At 43.1% G+C, this 24,652-nt stretch overlaps 1 protein-coding gene across 4 annotated transcripts; it reads right to left on the minus strand.

The window, feature by feature from the left end:
- Positions 1 to 100: 100 nt before the first annotated feature.
- Positions 101 to 24,579, minus strand: LOC133961882 (zinc finger protein DPF3-like). Of its 4 annotated transcripts, none has more exons than XR_009922044.1 (11): positions 24,527 to 24,579; positions 14,841 to 15,001; positions 13,904 to 14,011; positions 11,141 to 11,265; positions 10,497 to 10,592; positions 10,170 to 10,230; positions 7,000 to 7,041; positions 6,489 to 6,629; positions 5,189 to 5,296; positions 4,231 to 5,014; positions 101 to 3,059 (listed from the first exon to the last, which is right to left on the minus strand). XR_009922044.1 is itself a non-coding variant. In XM_062397252.1 (10 exons), the coding sequence occupies exons 1-10, from the start codon at positions 24,556 to 24,558 to the stop codon at positions 4,854 to 4,856; spliced, it is 1,035 nt and encodes a 344-aa protein (XP_062253236.1). In that variant the 5' UTR covers positions 24,559 to 24,579; the 3' UTR covers positions 3,086 to 4,853. The 4 variants fall into 4 exon arrangements, 1 of the variants encoding a protein (XP_062253236.1); XR_009922045.1 differs by lacking the exon at positions 24,527 to 24,579 and adding an exon at positions 15,122 to 16,590; XR_009922046.1 differs by lacking the exon at positions 7,000 to 7,041.
- Between the last annotated feature and the right edge of the window lie 73 nt (positions 24,580 to 24,652).

The following is a 24,652-nucleotide window of genomic DNA, read 5'->3' on the forward strand; positions in this document are numbered from 1 at the left end:
CAATGTGAACGATGAAATGTAAATGTGTCTCCTCTCTTTCACTAATGAGCACTCAGCAAATACAGCTCAGGCTGGTGGTAAGAACACAGAGACATATTAATTGTGGCCTGATGATGGCACTCAAGATAAAGACAAGGGGTTACCATAGTGATTTGGATTATATTCCAGGGAGACTCTCCTGTGACATAGACCTAATAGTTATATAGCAAATGTCAAGGCATCAATAGTTGAAATTGTTTAATCGGAATGAGAGAGTTGGACCGTCTGACAGAATGATATGCTCATCTTGAAGCAAAACAAAATGGATGCTGTGTTATATCTTCTTTGGTGCTGGAGGAACTTTCATTATGTCTGAAAAATAAACCCTGCTGATGTCATCAGGGTTTTTGTGGTTATTTTAAATTAGTAGAGCAGTTAGGAAGACTTGGAGGCAAGGATGGAGTTTCTGATGAAAAGGTGATATAAAGTTACAATATAGGAAATGTAGATTACTGAATAAAGTCTGATTTGACCCATATATAAAAAGATATATAAAGAGAGACGCCATGACAGCTCCCCAAAAGTGAAGCCAAAGTGTTTTGACTGCAGTATAGGTCACAACTGCCAATTTATGGAAGAGCAATGCTGAAAACCCGGAGTAGCACTTTAAAGTTATTAAAAACCAAATGCTGCCCAGTCAATAAATGGACGAGAGGATGTGGGAAGTATTGAAAGAAAACTTATTGAAGTTGTCTTCAGTCATTTTCTAAGACTCTTCCTGCAGTTGCCAATAATAAAAAAAATCCCTCCCTGCAGACTTACTTCTCTGTACCGACCGATCAATAATAACTCCCTGTAGTGGAGTTTCTTATTTGTCGTCTCATTCCTATATTAGAGTCCAGAGCAACCTCTACTCAGAAAAAGCCTCAAGTGGTGTTTTTTCCTCTCAGACTGCTCCGAGTCTGAGGGTCACTCCAACCTATTGATCCTGTCTGGGATTCTTCTGCTCATCAGCTGCCTTCTCAAGACGACCCCATGACCTTTTGTCAGAAAAACACAGCTGAGCATCAACATTCATTCTCTATTTTTTTCTTTATTTTTCTCAGAACAATAAAAATAGTTTAACAAACGAAGACTTCTTCATTCTCTCCAGTTCGCCTTGTATTTATAGCTGAAGATGAGACAAATAGCAGATCATGTCCATTTCATCTCCTCCTGGCTCCGTTCCCACCCCGGACCTCCCTCTCCTCCCGTGGCAGCTTTGACACGGGAGCATCGGGGCCTATTGCTGTCTTTTGACGAGGTATACAGGCTATTCAATGATTGGTGACACGTTATTCGAAGCGGACATCACTGACGTTTGCATCTTGGAGCTTCTCCTTTTTGTTCAGAACTGCACCATGCGAGGCCTGTTTGTACACGATCGGTAACATTGAGCAGGTAATGACTGATGACACATCACGCTTGTCACTGACTGGCGGGACGTTAGCGGATAGAAGACACAGTTGTAACTTTGGAAACGCCAAGCTACCGACACAAGAGACGAAGACGAGATAACTGACGGGTTTCAGATCCTCTGTTTGTCCAGAGGAGATAAAACTGCGATGCGGAGGGTCCCTGAGGGAAATGAAGAACGTTGGTTTGAATGCACAAGAAATTCATAAACAAACACATAGGATTAATGGTTAGCTTCAAAAACGGAGCAGCTATCATTACATTGCAGTGATACTGAATAATTACATGGAAGGAAGTGGACCTCTTATGCAGCATGTGCAACCTATAGAACTAAAAGCCTTTTCTTTTTTTACAGTACTTCAAGCACCTTCTAAATGTCATAAAGCAAATGGGCCCTCGAAAAGCACTCAACGGAAATGTCACATAAATGGGTTTATACTTTTCACTTCTCAGTAAGTACGTAGATCTGAGGAGTTTATGTAGCTGTAGCAACAATATTGTTTTGAAATGAATCTGAGATGAATTTCACTCTTGGCAAAATCTACTGAGGCTGTAGATTTAGGCAAAAAGTGGATGGCAAGCGTGACACCGGGTAAATTCAGCACAGATGGGACAGAGAGTTGAAGCTTGTTGTTTTTTTTTCCTATAGCACGAGACTGTGGCGTCCCGGATCCCTCCTGGAAGTTGATTATAATGGGATCCTTGTGTGGAGTTACCGTCCCTCCTCGCCAACTGAATACAATCACATGAATCAGGGCTGAATGGCTGAACAATCAACAGCAGAGGAAATGAAAGATGCCTGAGTAGTTGTGGCTATTGTGCACCTGATCAGGACAGAGGTATCAATACAGTCTGAACAAACCCAAGAAGTCATACTTATCAAACTTGAAAGAGTTAAAAACATAGAAATATTATACAACAGAGAAAAGATGAAAAAAAAAAAAAAAAAAAAAGCTAAATTACTGCGACCCATAAGAGATGAGAGCGGCAGAAGAGATATAGCAAAACCAGACAGAGGGACAGAAGCAGAAAACCTTTGCATCCATGTCAGAGTATTAATACAGTAGTCCAGAGGTCTGAATGTAATAGTGGTGGATTCGAGCACCATCTCTATGGCTGGGGGTCAGAGGGTCACTGGTCCAATCAGGTTGGAGGGTCATGGCTGTCAGGGCTGGTTTCCAGTGCAGAGCGGCGGGCTGGCACAGTGATGAGGATAATGACGTCTTAGTGTCACATCGGATCACACAGCAGACACACAGTCACAGAGCAGGAGAGGGCAGGCTGGACCGCGGGGGCCCCAAACGTACCCGGTGGGCACTAAACAGTCCAAAGGCCTGGCCTTTAGTGTTCCCATAGTTCAGTGGAGCTCCAACACAGTGCAGAGAGGATAAAATGAAGCTGGATGTAGTCACAGATCAAATGTTGAGAAGGGGTCGATACATATCGTCGAGGGAGCAGTTCAACTAAGCCACACAGCCTATAGAACAGGTGGAAGCGTGTTTGTCCTTATCAGTCAGTTGTTTCAGGCCCAAACCAGGAGGGAGCTGAAGGCTCATTAGTTTGAGGGTTAAATCCTCTTCTTCACTGGTCGACCCCCCCCCGCTGGGCCCATGTGCTGAGTGCTCCTGTACAACACAAAGGAGACGGGTTAGACTCACACATCATGGATTGAATCAAAAAAGATAATCAAGATTAAGAATAGAATAAAAATCAAGAATAATAAAAAAAAAATACTCTCCAAAGTATCAAGCATGTTAGCATGTTAAAATGCACATAGGAGTTAGGAGCAGGTATTGTATTCCTAATATGAACCATAGTTAGCTAGCTTGCATGCTAACATATGCAAACGAGCACTAAACACAAAGTGCAGCTGAGGCTAATGGGACTGTTATTATTTTTGCAGCTTGATAAAATCATTTTGATGTGTTGACGGTACAAGAGGAAAAGACAGAGGATCAACATAGTCCTTAGGGTTCATCTGTGAATGTTAGCACAAAATGTCACTATAAATCCATCCAATAGTTGTATATCAGTGGAGATGAGTCTCTAGAGCTGCTCACTAAGCTGAAAAGTAAAATTGCATTTCATTCCCATTTCTACCTCCACCAAGGAGGTTATGTTTTCATAGTCGTCAGTCAGTCAGTCCGATAACTCAATAACCAGTCAACCAATTTCCATTCAAATTCAACGGGGCAAGTATGAACTAAAGGAGAAACCATTACACTTTGGACCAGATCCCAATATAAACAGGCAGATTTGTCCCCAATGTCTTTAACATGGTGACATTTGAGTAAATTCTGAAGAAGCTGTAATGACATTCGGTGGAGTGCACACCTCCGTCAAGGCCCAGCCGTCGCCTAGAATTCAATCAAGCGGCAGCAAATTTCACACACTCAGACACCAGCTCCTGAAAAGAGCCTCTGAATTACTCTCTGTAGAAAATGTGGAAAAACGCACGCTGAAATTGGTCAGTAATTTTTGTGTGACCCCTTTTACTAAAGAAACAATCCAACAAACAAATGGAAAGGGGTGGAAACACAACCTCATTGGCCACTCAGTTTCAGCGCAGGTATCTTTTTAGATGCAAATTTGACAGATGGGTTTGTGAAGTTTAAAAATATGACTATTAAATTACTTTATTTGCAAACACAAATTACACAAAAAGTTTCAGATAATAAATATTTGAAGTCTGATGTCCTCCATTTTTGTCAACATTTAGTAAACATGAATTCTTTGTTTATCCACAATCTGGAAAATGTCTTTTGTTACTAAATCAGAGAAGAAACTGTAGCTTACCTTTCATTTTATAACTACACGGTTTCTGTAAAAACTTAAGTTAATAGATTTCTTCATCCAAACACTTCCAGTGGCCTGTGGCAGTCCTTTCATTGGTTCCTTCATTTTCATACAAGTTTCATCCAAAGTTAGAGCAGAAGAGGAGGCCTTCATAGCAACAGCCACTGCTGATTCAAAAACATCTTGTAGCTCAAGTAGGGGTCTGCAGTGACATTCATCAACCCCCACGCGAATTATCCACGTCTTGAAAAATTTCACTTGTTCAATTCTCCGATTACTCCAGTGTTTTTTGTTTGTCATATTTATGCTTCTTCTGCTCCAGTGAGGGGGAAAAAACTCCAAAAATCATCTTCTGTTTTGCATTGAAGGCCGAGTCACTCGTCAACAAACAGTGTCGTCCATTGCCTTAAAAGTTAATATATATATTTTTATATAAAAAAAGGGAGTTCATAAATTATTCAACAATGTTCAGTAGATAAAATACCACTTGCATTTCTGTCCTGAAATTATCACTTTGTGCTTTCTGCAAACAAAAAACATTGAAAAAGAAGCAGCAAATTTTTGCCAGAGGTTAATCCATATATAAAACAAAATATTGTCTCTTGAAATCTTAAAGGTTCGCTCTATCTGTGTCGATTGGTTATTCCGTTGCTATTTGTGGCCGGCTCCTCCAGCTCGTCGTCTTCAAAGCCGTGAAAGGTGGAAGTGTCGCTCTCTGAGGTGGTGCCGAAAAGCTCCTCGGCTCCGGTGAAGGTCCGGTCTTCCTTCTCTTCTCTGCGGGCAGCTGGGACACAGGACAGAGTCAGTGAGCAGGTGACGGATAAAGAAACGGCAGACAGCACCAAACAAAGGCTACAACATCTCTTCATTTCCTAATTTCTTCCCAATGATCCATTGTGGAGACGCACTTTGGAATCAGTTAGAACACACACACAAAAACATTGAACTATCAACTCACTTGAGCATTGGCAGGCTGAGAAGGGAGACCCAGATTTACCCGTTTTCTTTCCCTGGCATTTATTACAGTAGTTGCTGGGAATGCTCGTCCCACCTGGACCCTTTGGACCTGTGGGGCATTTACAGGTAAACAAGTTGGCAGGCAAACTTGGTCAAAACCTTGTATAAGGTGGGACCGTACAGGGGCAATGTGCAAAACTGATGACTTAGTTGAAAGTTGTTGTTTTTTTGCAACCACAATTGTTCAATTACCCTGAACATGAAAACATTGTGTCATATTTACATTCCGTCTTGTGTCAGTCGGTTTCAGCCTTTTTATCTGTTTGCACATCGAATCAATCGGACATGAAACAGACTTTGTACTGGGGGTTGAGAGGATAAAGTCCATTTAATGTCCAGTTCAACAGATTGATATTCACACAAACAGCTGTAGGTGTCTAGAAGGATGATGTCGAGAAGCGTTCAGTGCCATGGCAGTTTGTGTCTCCATCAGGGTAACAACTCTACACTCAGTGAATTGAGTTTGTGACAGGACACCACTTGCGACTGTCATATACAAAAGAAGTCACTAAAGTGGTCTGATAATAGAAACTACTTGCAGCAGCCGATGGAGAAACAACCAAACCTCTGGTGTAACTCATCATAAACTAGATTGTCAGTCACTCAGGAGCATGTCGGGGTGTAGAGCTGGACTCTAGCTGGTTTGGCCAAACATTTGAGGGGTTGGTGCAAAATAAATAATATTTTCCTTACTTCATGTAGGTTAAACTGTGCCCCTTCCACAAACAATGTTTAATTATTTCATTAAAAAAAAGGGAAAAAAAGAAACTGTAGGTGTGTTCCTTTAGCCATGCAAGATCCAAGGGTCTCATTATTAAGACACATTGAATATACAGATATTTCACTGCCTTTGTTAAACCTTAAGTATTGAAACTGAGGTGTTAAATTGTGTAGATACGTGTATCTACATTTGTATCTTTTTGTCTAGTTTACTTCCTGATTATGGGAACACGTTCTTTGGATTGGCTTCTCAAGTTAACAGGATGGATGGTAGAGATGGTAGAGATCCCTGTGTCATCTTAGTGCATCAAGTTGGGGTTAAAATATGTACTGCCTCATAAGCGTGAACACTTGACTTGTGTTTGAGCACTCTGACAGCAGAATGTGGCTGATCTGACATATCGCTGTTTCCTGATTTTCAGGCCCTGCAGTATGAAGCAGCTTTTTGTATATTACATTTTTGGTTTGGTTACAGAAACCAATCACTGAAATGAAATGGGATCAGCAGGCAGGCTTCTTACGTTTGTGTCTGTCAGTCTGTGGTACAGAGGGCGATCTGGACGCCACCTTGTTCCTCTCTCCAGCTCTGTTCTCCTCCGCCAGGTGGGAATGGGTGTAGTGGTAACTGAGTCCTGTACGGTTCCTGTAGCGCTTTGCACAGACTGCAACAAAACAATAGGCACATGTTCAGTCACACAGGATATGAATAAATGTAAATTATAAACGGGTAAAATAAAAAAGGCATCATGGCATTTGATGGAGGTGAATATTCAGCGTCTGGGTCCAAAAGGTAAAAAAAAAGAGGAGTATTTCAGGATTTCATTGCAACAGTCAGTCAAATAAAACAAAACCCCAGACAGCACAGTAACCATATCTCAGATTATCAGCACCAGGGAACTTCAGTCAGAGAAAAGTAAGCTAATATTATAGCCTGAATCAATATCCAGGACTGCCAACACAACCGCTCAACAATCTGTCAAAATAAATATCCTTTAAAGACGAGAGACCAAAAGTGTGAACAGATGAAGGTACCTGAGGTCGAAGATTTTGAGTTCTGCTTTAGTTTGTTTTTGTCTGAAACAGAAAAGACACAATGAGATTGTGCGTTTCAAGATCAGTTTTATCAGCTGATGTAAAATCCAATACCCCCTAACTGGATTTTCCACATGCAATTTGCATGAACAGGGAAGGGTTCATGAGTGAGACAATGGTAACTCTAGTTCTGCTTTTAACTGTAAAAACTGTGTTCGAGTTACACTGGTTGGTCATTTATCACAAAGATCACCCTGACGGTCATTTAAGAGTAACTTTCTGACATGTGGATATTCCAGATAAAAAAGGTTTGACGAAAAAGTCACATTATGCGTCTCATCTATATTTTACCACGCCCTTGAAAAGTAGTTTCTGTCTTCAATCCCACTAACAAGATATATTAAATTTGGGTACAGTTATACTGTATATGTATTTGTGTTGTGAATTATGTGTAAAATATATGGAATGTTCTTTTGTCAAGATTAAGTGCAAAAATCACAGTGACTCTTACAAGGATAGTTCACACAAAAATGGAAATTCCCTTATTATCTACTCATCACTATGTCGATGGAGGCGGGGGGTACAGTCACTTCTGGACTTTCAGGGGTAAACGGCTTTGCTGCTAAATCCGATAGTGTTTCCCCTACCATTATATTAGTGGGGCACCCCGCCCCCCCCAACGGCAGCCCCTGCCCCACCTTGAAGGTCAGGTAATTTTTTTTTTTTTTTAATATAGCACCAGATCTCAACATAAGTAATTTAAAGTTATCTTTCCTATAAAACAGGTATATAGCTTGCTCTTTTATTAAACAAACTAAATGGACTTATGTTATTTGTCTTATTTACACCATTGTTAATTTCGTTGACGAAGACTATAACGAAAAATATTCGTCCCATGCAGAGACGAGACGAAGACGTAACGAAAACGGATCTTTGAAAATAAAAACTATGACTAAATCTAAGTCACAATAATTTTTAAAACATCATCGTATCAGGCCGTCATAAAGTATCAGGAGCGGGCGAGGGAGTCTGTGTGTGTGTGTGTGTGTGTGCCTGTGCGCTCCCAGATAGCGTACCGGTCCGCAGCTCCGCCCCCCGCCCCAGGAACTCGCTCAGAGAGACACAGTGAAAGCAGTGAAAGTGCTAATAATCTTCACTTATTAGCGCGTTCTCGTGGAGCAGCCTCTCAGTCACTCACTGCTTCTTAACTATGGAAACAGTGAAAACACAGTTTCTCTGGTCTCAGCTGCTCAGAGATCAGCGCCTCAGCTTCTTAATCAGAGCAGAAGCTGCAGTTGGTTTTTACCGAGCTGCCGTTTCTGTGTTCGCCTCCCGTCTGACCTGCTCTCCATTTTTTTTTTTCACATTTAAAACTAAATATATATTTTTAAGCTATTAGGCTGCTATATCTTTTTATAGAAAAGGAGTTTAATGTGGCTATTAAATGTGACTAAAACTAGACTAAAATGTAATTCGTTTTCGTCGACTAAAACTAGACTAAAATGTAATTTGTTTTAGTCGACTAAAACTTGACTAAAACTAAGAAGGATAAAAATGACTAAATGTGACTAAAACTAATTTGCATTTTCGTCAAAAGACTAAGACTAAATCAAAAATAGCTGCCAAAATGAACACTGATTTACACAACGTCATGTCATTTCTGTCTCTACATGGTCACGCGTTTAGATTTCTCCTCTACTCTCTGTATCGTGCATGGCGGAGTTCCATCCCGATGCGCACACAAGCACACACAGACACGTGGGCGCACACACAGGTGAGAACACTCCCACCAGCGCCCCCATTTACTTCAACTGTATTGTATAATGAGTGAATTTTCATCTTTTTGAAAATCCCCAACTGCTAGGATATATCAGTAAAAAATTATCTCTACTCAGGCCCAATCCCATTTCACCCATTCTCCTCACCCCTTGTTTTCAAGAGTTATCTTGGCCCTTGAAACAGAGTCACAAAGGTTAGATGTTGAAATCTTCCCCTATGAATTGGGAATCTACTTCAAGAAGCCGCTACATCATCAATAGTCATCGTGAAAACCCGACACATCATCATTAGTCGTCGATGTAAACATACACAACAACTTTTGAATAAACCAATGCCTTTTCTTGCGCTAAAGTGACAAACCTATTATATCCTTATAACATCAATGCTTATGCAGGTGAATCAATGACATTTGCCATTCATCCAATGGAAAATTAAAAGCTTGGTGGCTCTGCAATATTTCACGTATGAATCAAAAGCACACAGGCTACTAGCAGGGGTCTGTAGAAGCCCTGCAAAGATGCTTTGTTATTAGAGTAACAGTATTATTGGAATTTTTAAATCCTTAAAAATTGAGAAAATACTACATTTGAGGGTCTCTTGCCGGTAGGGCTGGTCGATTATGGAAAAAAATCATAATCACGATTATTTAAACGATTATTAATATGTGGCCTTATTCTGAAGTCTATGCTTTATTATTTCAATCACTTCTGGTTCCGGTAAACACAGATGACGGCTGCGTGTCTTATTCCTCCGTGAAACCAGGTTATCGGTGCCCGGTTATTCAAACCCTTAATGATGGCAACCCTAACACTCTCTGACCGACTGACCGGCGCGGAGAACTGTGGGACCGGTCTGACCGGTCTGAACAGCCAGGCGGGAACGCGCTTGAGAATAGCGGTGCGCGGCGTGGCCACTACATGGTGTGCTGCTGCCCTCCCTGCTTTTCCACTCGCTCTGTTTTTCAACGCCGGTCACCACACACACACAACTCGCCTCCTTCACTTTACTGCTGCCTGAGAGTGAGAGCCAGTCAGCTGGGCCGCTGAATGCTTTGCGGGAAGGACTGAATTGCGGATGCGTGTCTCTTTCGAGAAAAATAATTGTTTCAACTCGATTATAGTAGTTTAGAGTTCGTTGGACCCCATAATCGTAATAACGATTAAATTTCGATTAATCGAGCAGCCCTACTTGCCGGTGAAAGGCAAAGGCATTCTGGGAAATTCTCATAGCCCTCGGTTTGAAGTGTGGGTTGGAAAAATCTCAGTTTTGAGGGCTGCACAGCCAGAACACTTGTCCTAACAAGTATCGGGACAAGTATCGGGACAGCCCCCACATGCGAACACGCAAAACAGAGGGAAAGGGAGAAGGGGTGAAATGGAACGGGGCCTTACTGTCACAGACGTATGGCTTGTCATCATCCAGGTCTGTCCTCCTGCGGCCTGAACCCCGACCCTGAGGAAAAAATACCCCATTAACCTGTATCAAAGAAATATGAACCTTCCAACAAATAAGCTGCTGCATCATATATATAAATATTGTATGAATATGAGAAAGGCATGCCTAAGCCACTACCTCATCTAAACAACTTAAATGTGATTTAATGTGATTGGAGAAGAAACATAAAACCTTGTTTTTTAACAGAAACTGACATGATAGGTCTCCCTGAACGTCTTGGGAGTCCCTGCTCATGTGCAACTGGAATCCATTTGTCCACTTACTCTGCCTTTGCCCCGATGTCTCCTTTTCGGAGTGTTCACCTCGTAGTCATCATCATCGTTGAAAGCGTCTTCTGCTGCGTCTGCTTCCAGAACCCTCTGAGACACAGTGAGACAGAGCCACAGACACAGATAAATATCTGATGTCATCATATTCTTTATTGATTGAATTTGTTTAGTACCAGCAAGGTGAATTTGTAAGTTATTTAAATCATGGTTCTCCAGCCTTTGTTTTCTTCCATGTTGATTCCAAAAGTACATTATATGGAATGTATTAATCTGGCAATGTCTACTTGTGACAGAGATCGAGATGAATAACTCGGACTTTGACTGAAGTTTCATTTTTGATCTTTTACATGATTGTGTGGACGTTACTCATTAGTTTCATATATAACAGTGAGTAATTGGGAAATCAAAGTTGAAGCAGTTCACTTGTCCAAACTGCCTCTCAGCGAGACAGCGGTCAGCTAACGAGCCCCGCAGGTCAGCTGGAAAAAACTTGGCAAGTTGCCTTGGCAACCAGTCGGGGCGCAACACTTCCCAGTCCGAGCCGGGGCCCTCAGTCGCTGGAGTGATACCACTGAACATTTACATTTTAAACATTTGGCTGACGAGCTTAACCAGAAAAACACAGGGAGTGAACCGACCTGGATCTCCAGCAGACTATCCTCGTCGTTCTTCGCGTTCCTCTTGTCTAGACCCTCTCCCCGCAGCAGCGCCTCCAGTGTGGTGCTCTGGGTGGGCAAGGCGTCCTTGGACATGAGGCTGCCGTCTGCACAACAACAAGCAACACATAATGACTCAACGAACAATGAGCTAAGTGTTTATACTATCACGCCATGCCAACACATCTTCGGTCTAATGGTCACTTTAGGTAAAAAAAAGTCCCACAGGTGTATTAACCAATGCTGTAAATACTCAAATTGTTCTGCTGTTCTCTGTAACACATGGCATGTTTGGACTTTCCCTCCTTGGAGAGGGATCCTACACATGAGGCTTTCTATGTTCTTTTCCCCTGTTAAAACGTTTTCTTTTGGTTGTAGTTTCTCCTTTCTCTTGTTGAGGGTTAGGGGCAGATGATGTCACACCTTGTTGGAAACCAGCATTCATAACGTCTCTCGACTTAATCTGCTCATGTTGGTTAATTCTGTTCATACTTTATACTCAATACGTACATTCACAAACTATTTTTACGCTACGCTCATTTTGCAGCTGTACCTCGACATGCTGCTTCAGGATCAGGACAGAGCTTACGTGTCCATTATCCTTGTACAGTGCTATAGCATGCCTCCTCACTCCCCTGCTGACGTGCACTCACTTTACACTTTAACACTAAACACCACCACTAGTCAGAAGTTGTTAGGACCGGTACAGTACTGAAGATTACTTTGTTCTTGTTTGATTCTCTCCAGAGTGTATGAGACACGTAGTCAAACACATTGAAAAATCAGATCAAGATTCAGTCGGCTGGGGGGTTGTAAATGAGCAGCGTTCTATAAGCACACATCTATTATCCTCTTCCTCTCACACTAGACATAATAAAAGCATGTGGCAAATTGCTGGAGCAACTGTTTGTTATATCAGCTGTCACCACTTGTGTTGCCTGGAACAGAATGTGTCATGACAAGTATCTTCACAGCACTATATAACTGACAAGGCATATGGTTTCATTCTGAAAGGGAAAGCGTTGTCATTGGTGAGCTGCACCATGTAGGCTGACTCTGTCCACAGTAATCTCTGAGGGCCAGTGAAGTTAAGTGGCTTATCTCTTTAACCTGAACGCATCATGCAGATATCTCCTTCTACAGGGAGCTGAAGACCTAAACAAACAGTGTAGGAGGGACGCGAGTTGACAAAGCAGAGCAAATAAAAGCTTCGACAGTCGGTTGGATCCGCACGTCTTATTTACAAAATCTCCTCTCCACTGAGAGCTGCGCGATCTGCTGCTCTATGGATGTTTGGAAAGAGGACACACTTCAAAGCCCCTCCGACTGCAGCTTTCCATCAGCCCTTCATCTCACCACTGCGCCCACTAGAAAGACTTCTGCAGAATATCGAACATGAAGTGCAGAAGCAACAGAGCCCCGCATAGGTATAGGAGGCAGACACAAGAGGTAGGCGTGACAACCACATCCAACGCGCTCCTCTAAAATGGGCCCCTCCACCATGTGGCGGCAGCCCCAAACCATTGTGTCTGCACACGTTGACTTTCAACTCTCCGCGACGAGACAGCCCCCCCTCACACCACCGCTTCCCTCCCTCCCAACCCATGGGAGCTGGGGGGCTAAAAATAGAGCCAGCAGCAGCCTGCAGCAGGGAGCTGATTCTGCATGCAGCCCCAGTCTCTAGCACACCATGAGTTAGACGAGCTTGCCGAGGCAGCGAGACAGAGTCTGGCTGCTGCCCTGTGTTGGGCACCTCTGGCCAGCTGCAGGACACGCTCCAAGAGATGCCAGGTTGAATCAGGGTACATTTCCCCTCTGATGGGCGCTGGCAGACAGCACATACAACCCACTGTTGTTGGAGAAGGGAAGGGACAGCAGGGTGGTGGTGGTGGTGTCTTTGCGAGCGCCAGCTCAGTGGAAAACAATAGACTACAATGGGATGTGTTTGGAAACAAAGGCTCGGTTCTATTCCTCTTTTTCTACACTATCTCTCCATCTTGTTTACTCTTTCCAGGCTCTTTTCCTCTGTCTTACTTTCTCGACTTCCCAAACAGTCCTTTCACCACATGACTCAAGAATGAACAGAAACTAATAAAAACTTAAACATGTGACATTATATTTCTCTCTGTGGCCATGTTCATTAGGATAGTGCAACATCCCAGTGGGTATACAAGCTCAGGATCTCTGGCCACAAAACACAGACAGGCTGCACCGCAATTTATAGAGACGGATGGAGGAGCTGCCAGAGGGAAAGAGACAAAACCAATCAGCAAGGGAGGTGGTAAGTACAAAATAAGATACAGGGAGAATGTACTGTCGACGAGAGTGTAAACGTTTTGAGTGAGCGGTTTCAAGTGGCAGCCCGAGAAAAAGCCAAACTACATTCAATAACATTTATTAAATACTGTCTGCAGTGGCCGAACTCCGTCTCGCTGCTCCCAGCAGTGGCAAATCTAATTACATGTTCTACTTCTCACAAAACAAGTTTACCAGCCGGGGTGAACACAGCCACATTTCATCCTCTGAAAAATGACTGGCAGCCTGTTCTGCTCAGTGTGCGGAGACAGAGTGATATGCTTTTAGCGAGATTATTCCAGATCATCACCAGTAATCACATGAGCTGAAGGAGGTGGGTGGGAGACGAGGGAGGGAGAGAGAGGGAGACAGAGACGGATGAGCGGGAAGAGAAAGTGAGCTGGAAGCGATGGGCAGGTAGTTTAAGGACAACGGACTGCAGGGTCTTACCGAGCTGCAGGCCATAGATGCCCAGGCGGGGATCCGTGGCATTGTGCAGTCGTCTTTTCTTTCTCCAGCAGCGGGCGGGGTACGTGTACATCTGCCCGGCTGAAACCCCTGCATGATAACCACAATACACATCAACACAAAAACTATTTCATCTCTTGAAACACATCTCTTTTTTTTGTATAGCTTTACTAGTTATTTTGCTAAATGGACATGTTAACAATTTGTTTGGTCTCACCAACAATACAAAACACATTTATATTCAATAAAAAAAAATCATATAGGGTTGGGCAATATAGATTTGTCGATTGGCCACTGATGTTAGCCTTTTACAGAATAAACTTATACATTTATTTTTACATTTTAAAAGAAAGAATTTTCTTAAATCAAGTTCTATATATTGCAATTGTGTTTTATATTATTCAGTTATTGATAATATATTTTATGGTTAAACTGTTCATTACATTTCTTGGTCATAAGGGCAAAATGTATACCTCATCCAATATATCTGGAATGTTTTACTCTCCAGTGGTACCGCCCCCCTCTTTATGAACTAGACAACTGACAACCAAGTTTAAAAAGGTCACCTTGGATTTTGGTTTAATTGCAAATGGAATTTTATTGACTTAACAACGGAGTGAAAAAGCAATCAGAAGATTAATCAATAATGAAAATAATTATTTGAAACCCTCGTCAATAGCCCTACATAATGTAGAGTTGCTTTTATACACTTTTACAAGCATAATGGACCAAATACAACTCTCAGTAAATACTGTGTGTGTGTGTGTGTGTGTGTGTGTGTGTGTGTGTGTGTGTGTGTGTGTGTGTGTGTGTGTGTGTGTGTGTGTGTGTGTGTGTGTGTGTGTGTGTGTGTGTGTGTGTGTGTGTGTGTGTGTGTGTGTGTGTGTGTGTGTGTGTGTGTGTGTGCTCGCGCGCCCACCAGGACTACGGTGGTGCTGCTCCATCCAGATGTAGCAGTTGTTCTGAGCCACACCAGTTTGTGAGTCGAGAAATGGCAGGCGGACGCTGCGTTCAGCACAGAGGCGGGCATTGTAGCTGCGGCACTGCTCGATGGCCTCCTTATAGAACTGGTCGCCCAACCTGCCGGGGGGGCAACATGAGCAGCAGAGGTCAGTGACCCTGAAGGATGTGGTCGACACAGCAGAAGTGAGGCTATGGATAAATGTGATCGTTTGCAGTCTATGTCTACATGTATTGCACCTCTTTTGCATCTGTTGTGCGTTGGGGACGTCATCAACACTCCCACTTGCTCGCTCACGTTCCTGCTGTATTCTCACATGAGTATAGTTTGAGATTTTGCTATGGCGCTAGCAGGAAATGTCGAGAGCCACCGACTTACACATTTGTGTTCTTTGATATAGCCTCTCAAGAAAATGTCTAATGTTCTAGTGTCTGTGTATGTCTGAAAACGGTTTTATTTGCTACAAGATGCCTTAAAGCAGATCAAAACAATAGTATAAGGAAATAAATAGCAGATGATTCTTTGAACAAAGAGTTAGACTGTCAGATTGGAAATCCTCCAACAACAAAATAATGCTGTTAGTATCTAATGAGCCGTCTAATCAATTCTGTTGAAGGTAAGTATCAAACTGAAAAATCTGCTAAGTCTCTCTGTCCTCTTTCTGGCTTTCAATCAGGGAAAAATATGTAGAAAGAAAAGAGGAAACCCAGTTCCAACAGTGCAGTGACTCTGCGGCTCCCACTCCTGAGGTTAAACATTTTATTACCTCTGTGGGCTATTTGTCTGATCCGATTGGCTCTGAGCTGCGCTGGCCGGTTAGATTATCATGACGACACTGAATCCACGGCCTAACATTGCTGCTCGATGGTCAGAGGAACGAGCAGCAAAGACTCCACACTTTAGTTCCACTTTTCTTGGTGCCACTGAGATTTTGGCAGTCCCTTAAGGTGTCAGAGTTAATATTCAGAGTGAAATGGGGGAGGATATTTCACATTCAAGCCCTCGATCGGTGCCACACGCCTGGTATGGTAATTAGCCTACTTAATTAATCTCAGCAGAGTGTCTAGTACAAGGGCAGGTTCTAATTTGACGACATCAAAGATGAGGGTAAAGGCTTCAACTCCAAAATCATGGTAAGCTACTTTGTATGTGTGCTGTTTTATCATAGGACAGACCGGTTCTTCTAGCTCGAACATCTCCACATCCGCATAATGAAGTTCCCCCACATGTTCTCAATTACAACATTAGGAAGACGGCCATTTTGAAGTGAAACTAATGAGCTGCGGGCTGCGAGTCAAGCTCGGAATCTTAAACTAGAGGTGGAGGAGGTGGGAGGCTGATTTGTCAGCGTCTTCCAGATCCTGCGCCTCCTCTTTCTCTCTACCACTTTCTCTTTAGGTTCGCCTTTACCCCTAGCACTCCATGAGAAGACATCCAGCAGATGAACAGCCGTGTTAGGAATGCTGTCCCGCACAAAAGCCCAGACAAAGCCACAGTGTGTGAGGCTTCCTGGGAAAACGAGGTGTCATTTCAGTGTGAGTGAGAAGAGTAAACAGTCACAGGTACAGAGTGAGCGCAGGGAGGGGTGGAAAGGTGTTTGAGCGAGAGAGAAAAATTAATTCAACAAGACAGAACAGTTCAAAAGACAAGATGGAGAGAAGAGAGGTTATGACTAATAAATATGGGTCATTGCTTTTCCTTCAGCGTGTTACACTTGCACCAAGGTTGCACCTTTATTGTAGACAATAATCACACTATTACAGTTCTACCTTGTAAAGATGTCATACAGCTTTCTCAGTTTTTAAGAGGCAAGGATGTTTACAAGCGCAACTAAAAGGGCACTTGGAGAGCGCATTCCTCCACAAAGGCTGATTTGCCACTTTATATCGTGATCAGACACATGACATGTACACAGACGTCTTCTGCAAACTGCTCACATTAAACCCAGGCAAAATGTCCTTTATTTGATAATGTTTAAAAGGAATATTCGTTACCATACAGCAGTGGTTCTCAAAGGGGGGGGCGCAATGTTTTTTTGTTTTTTTTAAAGACAATCGACCTGTCACTGGTTAGTGAAAGATCCCTCAGTGGCGAGATGCAAGGGGCTGGACTGACACAAGCAAATCAAATACTGTTCCAACATCCAACAATCAAAAGAGGAGTGTTATCATTTGAACACGAGTTGCAGAGAGCAAAGACTCACTCCTTCTTAACTAATACCTTCCTGCAGTAGGCCTATTCGTAGCCTAATCTAAGGAGTAATTTGCTCCACAGTCTTTTTTAGAAAGCTCATAGCCCCAAGAACTAGCCTTCTCGCTAGCTAACTTCTTCTAACTGCAGCTAGCCCTTTTCTCCTTAACACCTACCTTTAAATCTTCAATCATCCACTGCGTTGCAACATATAAAACACCAGCCCTTGTCTACTAGTGCTGGTGTTTTATTTGTTGCAACTGATTCGTAAAAGTCAGGCAACCGATGCGCCACTTGCGAAGAAGCCAAAACTACTGTTAACTCGCTTTGGGGGGGCCCGGCTTGCAAAAGTTTGAGAACCCCTGCCACACAGTAACTGAATAAAGATCATCCCGTAAAAACAGATTAGGTAGGACATCTTCCACATTCGTGTCAACTAACCCACTTGCCTCAGTGCCATTTCCTGATATCAACACACATTCCTGATGAAACGCTTTGTGACATATCAGCTTACTAACAACAGACCAGCTGACCCACTGTAAATGCTCCCTGAAGCCCACTAGGACGGCACGCTCACTGGCAAGTGCCAAGAAACGTACTCAAGTCCAACAGAGTGTGGTGGGATGCTCTCCCGTCTCAAATGAAGTGTGCAGGGGTAGGGTGTGGGGGATGAGCGGGGAGAGGGTGAAAGAGAGCAAGTATAGGTGCCGAAAGTCTTCTTGTGGGTGAAGCCTGTCTGTGTGGCGACATGGCACGCTCTCCATCTGAGAATCTGCCGCCCCGAGCAGCAGGTGTGCTGGCTTAGGTGAGAGATTTCTCCGACACTTGTAATGAGTGATGAGATCCGAACGTGTGACAACACAGGAAGGGAGAGGGAGTCATATCTTCCTCACGCACACACGCATCCACCCAACTGCCCGACCCCCCCGTCCGCCCGCGAAGGAAATGTTTAAATTAATCGGTGTTCTAACTGTCATCACATGAATTACAGCCCAGCTTTCTGGTACGCTTTGAACTACTGTACTTGGGGGATATGGGGTGATTTGGGCTATGGGGTGGTTGTCCCCCGACGGGGGTGTTTGTGCAAGAGTTCAGTTTTCCAGTAAGTCTGGTTTTAATAGCTTACTTGATGCTATATAAACAGGGTGAAAAGGTATGATTGACAGCAGAGTCCGACTCGTGATTGGTCAAACGTATGTATCCACCACCAGAGGTGTAAAGTAACGAATTACATTTACTCACGTTACTGTAATTGAGTAGTTTTTATATGTACTTTGTAATTTTTTGAGTAGTTTTTTAAAATGGGTAATTTTACTTTTACTTAAGTAGATTTTGACTGAAGTATTTTACTTCGCTACATTGGAATTACATCCGTTACTGAGTAAAAAAAAAAACATAGTTCATGGCGCAAGGCAATTCTCACTGCAGTGGTAGATGCGGCATAGAACTGGATGAGGTTCCCTCACCTGCACTTTCAACGTATGAAACTGATCGTAAAGTTCACTGTTCGTGAAAAATATGCGCGACATGCACAACACTGCACTGGGAGCCACTGCAGAGCGGCTGAAGAGCAACCCGCGACTGCAGAGCTGCGAGTTCCGACGCCTGACTACGGCGAAAGAGCGATTCGTTTACTGCTCCGCCTCTAAAGAGATGCGGACGTCAAAACATTAGTTCGGCTATAATATTAGTTCCGCCTCGCATTTTCCCCTCCGGTCGCGCGCACCACCTGTTATGTGCGCACCACACAGTTTGAGAATCACTGCGCTACACAGGGCCGGCCCTAACACATTTGGGGCTCTATGCAAGCTTGACTCCTAGCGCCCCCCACCCTGTCCCCTACAATTTTCAAACAATTTTCCAAGAAAACGGAATTCCAACTTTCAGATGGTATTTTGCCCTGTAAGACTGCATTTCTTTTGAAATAAACACAACAATGATCTCAAGACAGCGTCTCTCAGGAGAAGGAAAACATTCTGTAACGTTTTAGCTAGACCTCAGATAATATGAACTTGTTCACCGTTCAAATTCATTATTTGTCTGTAGCCCTATAATCAATTCCCGGTTAAGACTCGGCTTTTACCTGAGTTCACTTTATACCACCTGAATAATACCTACTTATGGAAGTGAGTGGAGTCCATAACACACTTTCAATTATTTATATAAAATGTATTTAACCAAGGCAGGCATGTAGTTGATATAGTGATGATTCGCTACCAGAAATAAGATTTAGTTATATTTAGGCTTTTTATACTATATTTAGGCCCTGAATAACAAACAGCATCTCACATTTAAAACTGACTTATCATTAGGTAACTAATAATAAACCACACAGAATAATAACTGTCACAAAAATCTCCCTAGTATAAGAAAAACTTTGTGTTCACATGGAATAACAATCATCTGTTACAAACAGGAACATCATACTGGTATAAAAGAAAATACAAAAGCCGGCACTGGAAAACAACAAATAAAACGATCAGTTCAACCCCCCTGTTGCAGGCCTGTTAACTGGATTATTTTTCGCCCAATAATGGCTACTCACTAGGTCTGCTAGCATCCACAAGTAGCTAAATGGTCCTCCAACGAGGCTGAGTGGAACCGCTAGCGTTCTTTTGAACTCGTTCATACACAACACTGCCTGAAACTCAACACTGGCCTACCTGCCTCGGCCGCCTGCAAGCAACTCTTCAGCTGTGCTGCTGTTCACTGCACAGCAAGCCTGGATGAGCTCTACTCTCCTTGAATTCAGCTGCTGCTCAAACTCAACAAGAAGTTTGTAGACTAGTTCTCTAAAGGTGGACCAAAGTTTAACCAAAAGTTTAAATATACAGTGGGACAGCGGTATTTTAAATTTTTATTTTAACTGTCATGTGGTTCATGTCTTGACATGTCCCAAAAGTTGATTGATTATTTATTTAAGCCTCGGAAAACACATTGAGGAATAAGACCCTCATTTACAATGGTGCCAAGGGGCAGTTATTAAATGTTGTGTTGACATGTTAATTTTTTTATGTTTGACATGTTTAATGTGATTGCACTTATATTTGTAAAGATTATCCTTTAATTAATTGGATTTATGACCCCTTGTCCTTTTTTGCACTGTATAGGAGCGGCCCCCATCAAGTTGTTGGAAGTAACTAAGTAACTTTTACTTAAAGTACATTTTAAATGAGCTACTTTTTACTTTTACTTGAGTAGATTTTTAGATGGGTACTTTTACTTGTACTTAAGTACAATTTCATCAAAGTAAAAAGGTACTTTTACTTGAGTACAATATTTCAGTACTTTTTACACCTCTGTCCACCACCCCATTCCCTGATCCTACTCCTACAATGCTACTGCATAGACTCTGGCTCCAAATGCACAACATAGCGTCATTCGTATCCAGGATATTTTGGCTCCTTCTTCTCTTAATCAATTCAAGACACCAGAAATGCTCTTTATGATAAACGAGGACAATTATTTTCAGTACACAATATGTAGTTTTCTCTCAATCAAATCTCTCTAAAAAAAAAAAAGACAAAGTTTGAAGTAGTACAAAGTAGCATGGGATCATGGGAATTGACCACCATTGCAGTCAGCTTCTCCTGTTTATGATTCCTTCAGTGTTTATCATTGAGGAAGTTTATAGCCGGAGTCAAATAATCTGCAACGGTCTAACCCCTCTGCAAATCAAATGGACCTGATGATTATAACCAGTAAAAAAGAATAATATATTCAGGGGCTGCGAGCCAATCTGCTGCTAATATTTGCTCCGCTTGTTTCCCTAATATCTTTAGAAGCAAATTAATAAAATCCTTCAGTCAATATCATAATTAATATAGTTAAAAAAATACCAACATATAAAACGGTGTAAAAAAGTTACTCCAAATGATAAATAGTACATTTCTGACAGCACTGGGGCATAAACAAATGGGATACAATGCTTTTAACAGTTAAAATGTACTGCACAGTTACACAGAATGAAATTACATGCAAGTACATAACTCCACAAAATATATACAACAATAACTAAATTTTATATATCAGATGGTGACAAAATCCTGCTGATTCAAGGACTCAGAGTAAACCAGAAACATTCAGATTTCACGTGTTTCAGGGCTTAACAAAAAGGTGCCTCAGAGGTACAGTATGAGGCACACATCCTCTATATCTTCCAGTTGAGTAGAGAAGGTGTGTGTGCACGAGGTTGGAAAACAAAAAGCAAGTCTTGTGGCCAGCGGGGGCCTCCGCTATCAACGTGTTCCTGTCAACACTTGGCCATGTCACATGGCTGCGTCCGTAATGCGAGCATGCGTCAACGCTTGTTTTGCATATCTAATGACAAAAAAACGGTTTGCAGTAGCGATGCTCAGTGTGTGATCTGTGGCCACAGTAAAACTTCTATATATACTTTTAACACAGGCCAGCATTGAGGAGATGTGACTCATTACGATCTAGAAAAACATTACTTCAGTCACGTCTGCTCTGTTCAGGACGGTTTTCAAATCTGCAGGTGCACGTCTGTTTTACAGGAAGCTACAGCTACCACATAACAAGAGCCGGGAAGGAGGAGGTCGTATAGAGTGACTGCATCCTTACAACCACCTCTGATTGCACCAATCAGAACCTCAGTCTGGCTGAGGGCAGGAGTAGAACCAGACCATACACCTACACACTCAAGAGCCAATCAAGAGCCTGACTCACTCAAAGTGTAGGTTTCTCAACACCGGCGACAGGTTAGAATATAATTGGGGGAAGGACCAGGAAGATGAGTCCGACATGTAGAAACCTCCAGCTGTGGCTACAAATGTTATGAGCAGCTTTATGAGCTTCCTTATTAATTAAATATTCCAGACTCCATTATAATCAGCAGATTGTGGAGATTACTGTCCTCCCATCACAACGCTCAGATGAGAGGGACGGACCTCACACAGACGTGCACAGGCTTGCGCGCTGCAGCCTCATCTGCCACCACATCTCCACAACAAAGTCAAACCCGGGGTTTTCATATCTCCTAAGTGAATCAACTAAATAGAAAAAAAGGTCAAACTGGTCCACAGGAGCGACATCCAATTAGTGTCAAGTATGTATAATTATAATCTGACAAACTTGTGAAATGAAGTCAGAAACCCGAGACAGAGACTAATTATAGCAGATTGAAACACTTCATTAAGCACGGCTTATAGTGAGGAGACATTTCACATCAGAATGCTAAAACGTCTCTGAGATGAAACAGCAGCTTGACAGCAGACGTGCAACAGAGCTGGTTGGGACCCAAGACAGGGGGAAGGGTCCAATGAGGTAATAATGAAATGCGCTTTTCAATAATAAGGGAAAGTACTTGATGCAGGACATGACGGTAGATCAAAATTACATTGAACACTTTAACATAGGCTTTGCTGTGCATGTGCCTGCAGAGGGGCGCTTGATCATATCCTGTCCTTCAATGATGGGTAAACAATTGTGAAGGCAGGGACAGTGCATGAGAAGTGCAAGAAGCTTCAGTCAACTCATGGAAATAAAGGTTCTGGGGAAATTCAGCAATTAGCAACCAGTCTCTTCCAGAACATCATATAAAGACTGCGCAGGTGGATGAAGGAAGGAGCAAGTTGTTTTGGTAAAGGAGACTTCAACCTGACATGTAGCCTCCTTGACTATTCAGTCATCACAGACATAAAAGGAGGTTGTAGGGGCCACTTAGTCGTTCAATAATTAAATTTCATCTTTGGCTAGTAGTTGGGCAATCGGCTACCGTCTGACGACTAATTAGCCAAACAAAACACAAACAATGACACTTTTTGCAGGTCTTTCATGTCCAGACAACATTTTGGTTAATCTCTATTAACAGCGATCTGCATCTGCATACAGATAAATCAAAAAGGCAAATATGTGATGCATCTCGGTCAGTGTGTTCCGCCTCTTTACCTCTACACAAAGACTGTTTACCTGCAAACAACCTAAGCTTGCTCAAAAAACGATTGGTCGAACTACAAACAGAAACCAGGAGGTTTCTGGCCCCAAAGTCTACATATCCACATGCAGAATATTTTTAGATTCCAAGTGAACCAAATTGCCCTTGACAGTTGTACTGATAGCGTATGAATGTGTGCATGAAGGGGTGAATGAATCTTGTACTGTAAAGCTCTTTGAGTGGCAAAAAAAGACAGGAAATGCAATCTAAAAATAACGTCCACTAGGAAACTAGAAAAGTGCAAACTAACCCTTAGCAGAAAATAGCAATGCTCAATGAAAAGAAAACGGTCGTGCAAAATCAGACACTCAAAAACATCCCTCCGAATTCTCCTATAGGTGCAGTAACAACACTAGTGGGTGATGCGAGGTGTTGTGTGTTCCACTCCTCGTGCTACGGTCCACGGAGGTGCCAGGGTACCTCTGTGGAGGAGCAGATGGTTCTCCTGCCTGTGCCCGACACTTCCTCCCTGTCGGAGCATCTCTCTGACAGATGGGCCCAGGATCCTGGACCAGGCTAATCTCCAGCACTCCTCCACTTAAAGGCACAGCAGAGAGATCCTCTCACACACACACACACACACACACACACACACACACACAGTCCCACAGAGCCACGGCGAGCCAAATTACAGCCCATCACTACCTGACACGTCCAGCTCCATGTTCTGTGCATTTTAAGAGACAAATGACCTGGTCACCATATGCAACCACCAGAGGAGGGAGCGAGCGGTGTGCAACTTACAGTAACACGTCCGCCAGAGAGATTGGTAGAACAATAAGGGGAACAAAGGAGAAATGAAAGGGAAATGAGGTGGAGCATTTCAGTGAAGTTGAGGGGACAGAGGTGACCATAGCTCGGGCTGCTTGAGCCTATTTCCACCGGCGGACTCACACCGCCGCTGACACTTTTTAGTCGTTTTCGCCAGCAGCGAAGCGTGCGAACACAAAATGCCTCCTCCCTTCGCTCCGCCGCGTCCCGACCACGTCTGCGCTCGGAGGAAGCCAAAGTTGACATGTCGACATTTCACACCGACTGTAAACCACTTTCGGAATGTCAGCCGAGGTTCCGCCGCCGAGCACGGAGGAGGAGGGGGGGGTCGACTTTTACCGATCCGGTCCGGCGGCGGCTCCGCAGACTATCAGCCACGCTGTCGACAGCTTTTCCCCCAAAATAAATTTACAACCCGGGGGAGGACGACAGTCTCCCGGGTTGCGTGCAAACCCGTGCCGGGGAGAGGCTCCTCCGGTGCGGGGGAAATGTCAGGCAGCCCCGCGCACATGTTTGAGACTAAAACGATCAGAACATCCTCGCGGAATAAAAGAAGTGAGCTGCCGGGGCTACTTTGCTGTGCAAGAAGTGCACTAAATACAACATGGACAGCTCAATGCGACGCGTGCACACGACAGCAAAACGACATGCACGAGCGGCCGGCCGCAACACACGAGTTGGCAACAAAGTAATAATTCACAATTTCCTCAATTTCTAAATTACTTACGCTTTTAGTGGGTTCTGAATGACAGCCGCCATTTTGCTACCATGTAACGCAATATCGGCGTCTTGCAGTTCTGAGGGAAACCTACGGGAATTGGCCAATCACCGCTCGGGGTGAATTCGCGGACCA

The sequence above is a fragment of the Platichthys flesus genome, chromosome 10, assembly GCF_949316205.1.
Source record: "Platichthys flesus chromosome 10, fPlaFle2.1, whole genome shotgun sequence".
Taxonomy (NCBI): Eukaryota; Metazoa; Chordata; class Actinopteri; order Pleuronectiformes; family Pleuronectidae; genus Platichthys; species Platichthys flesus.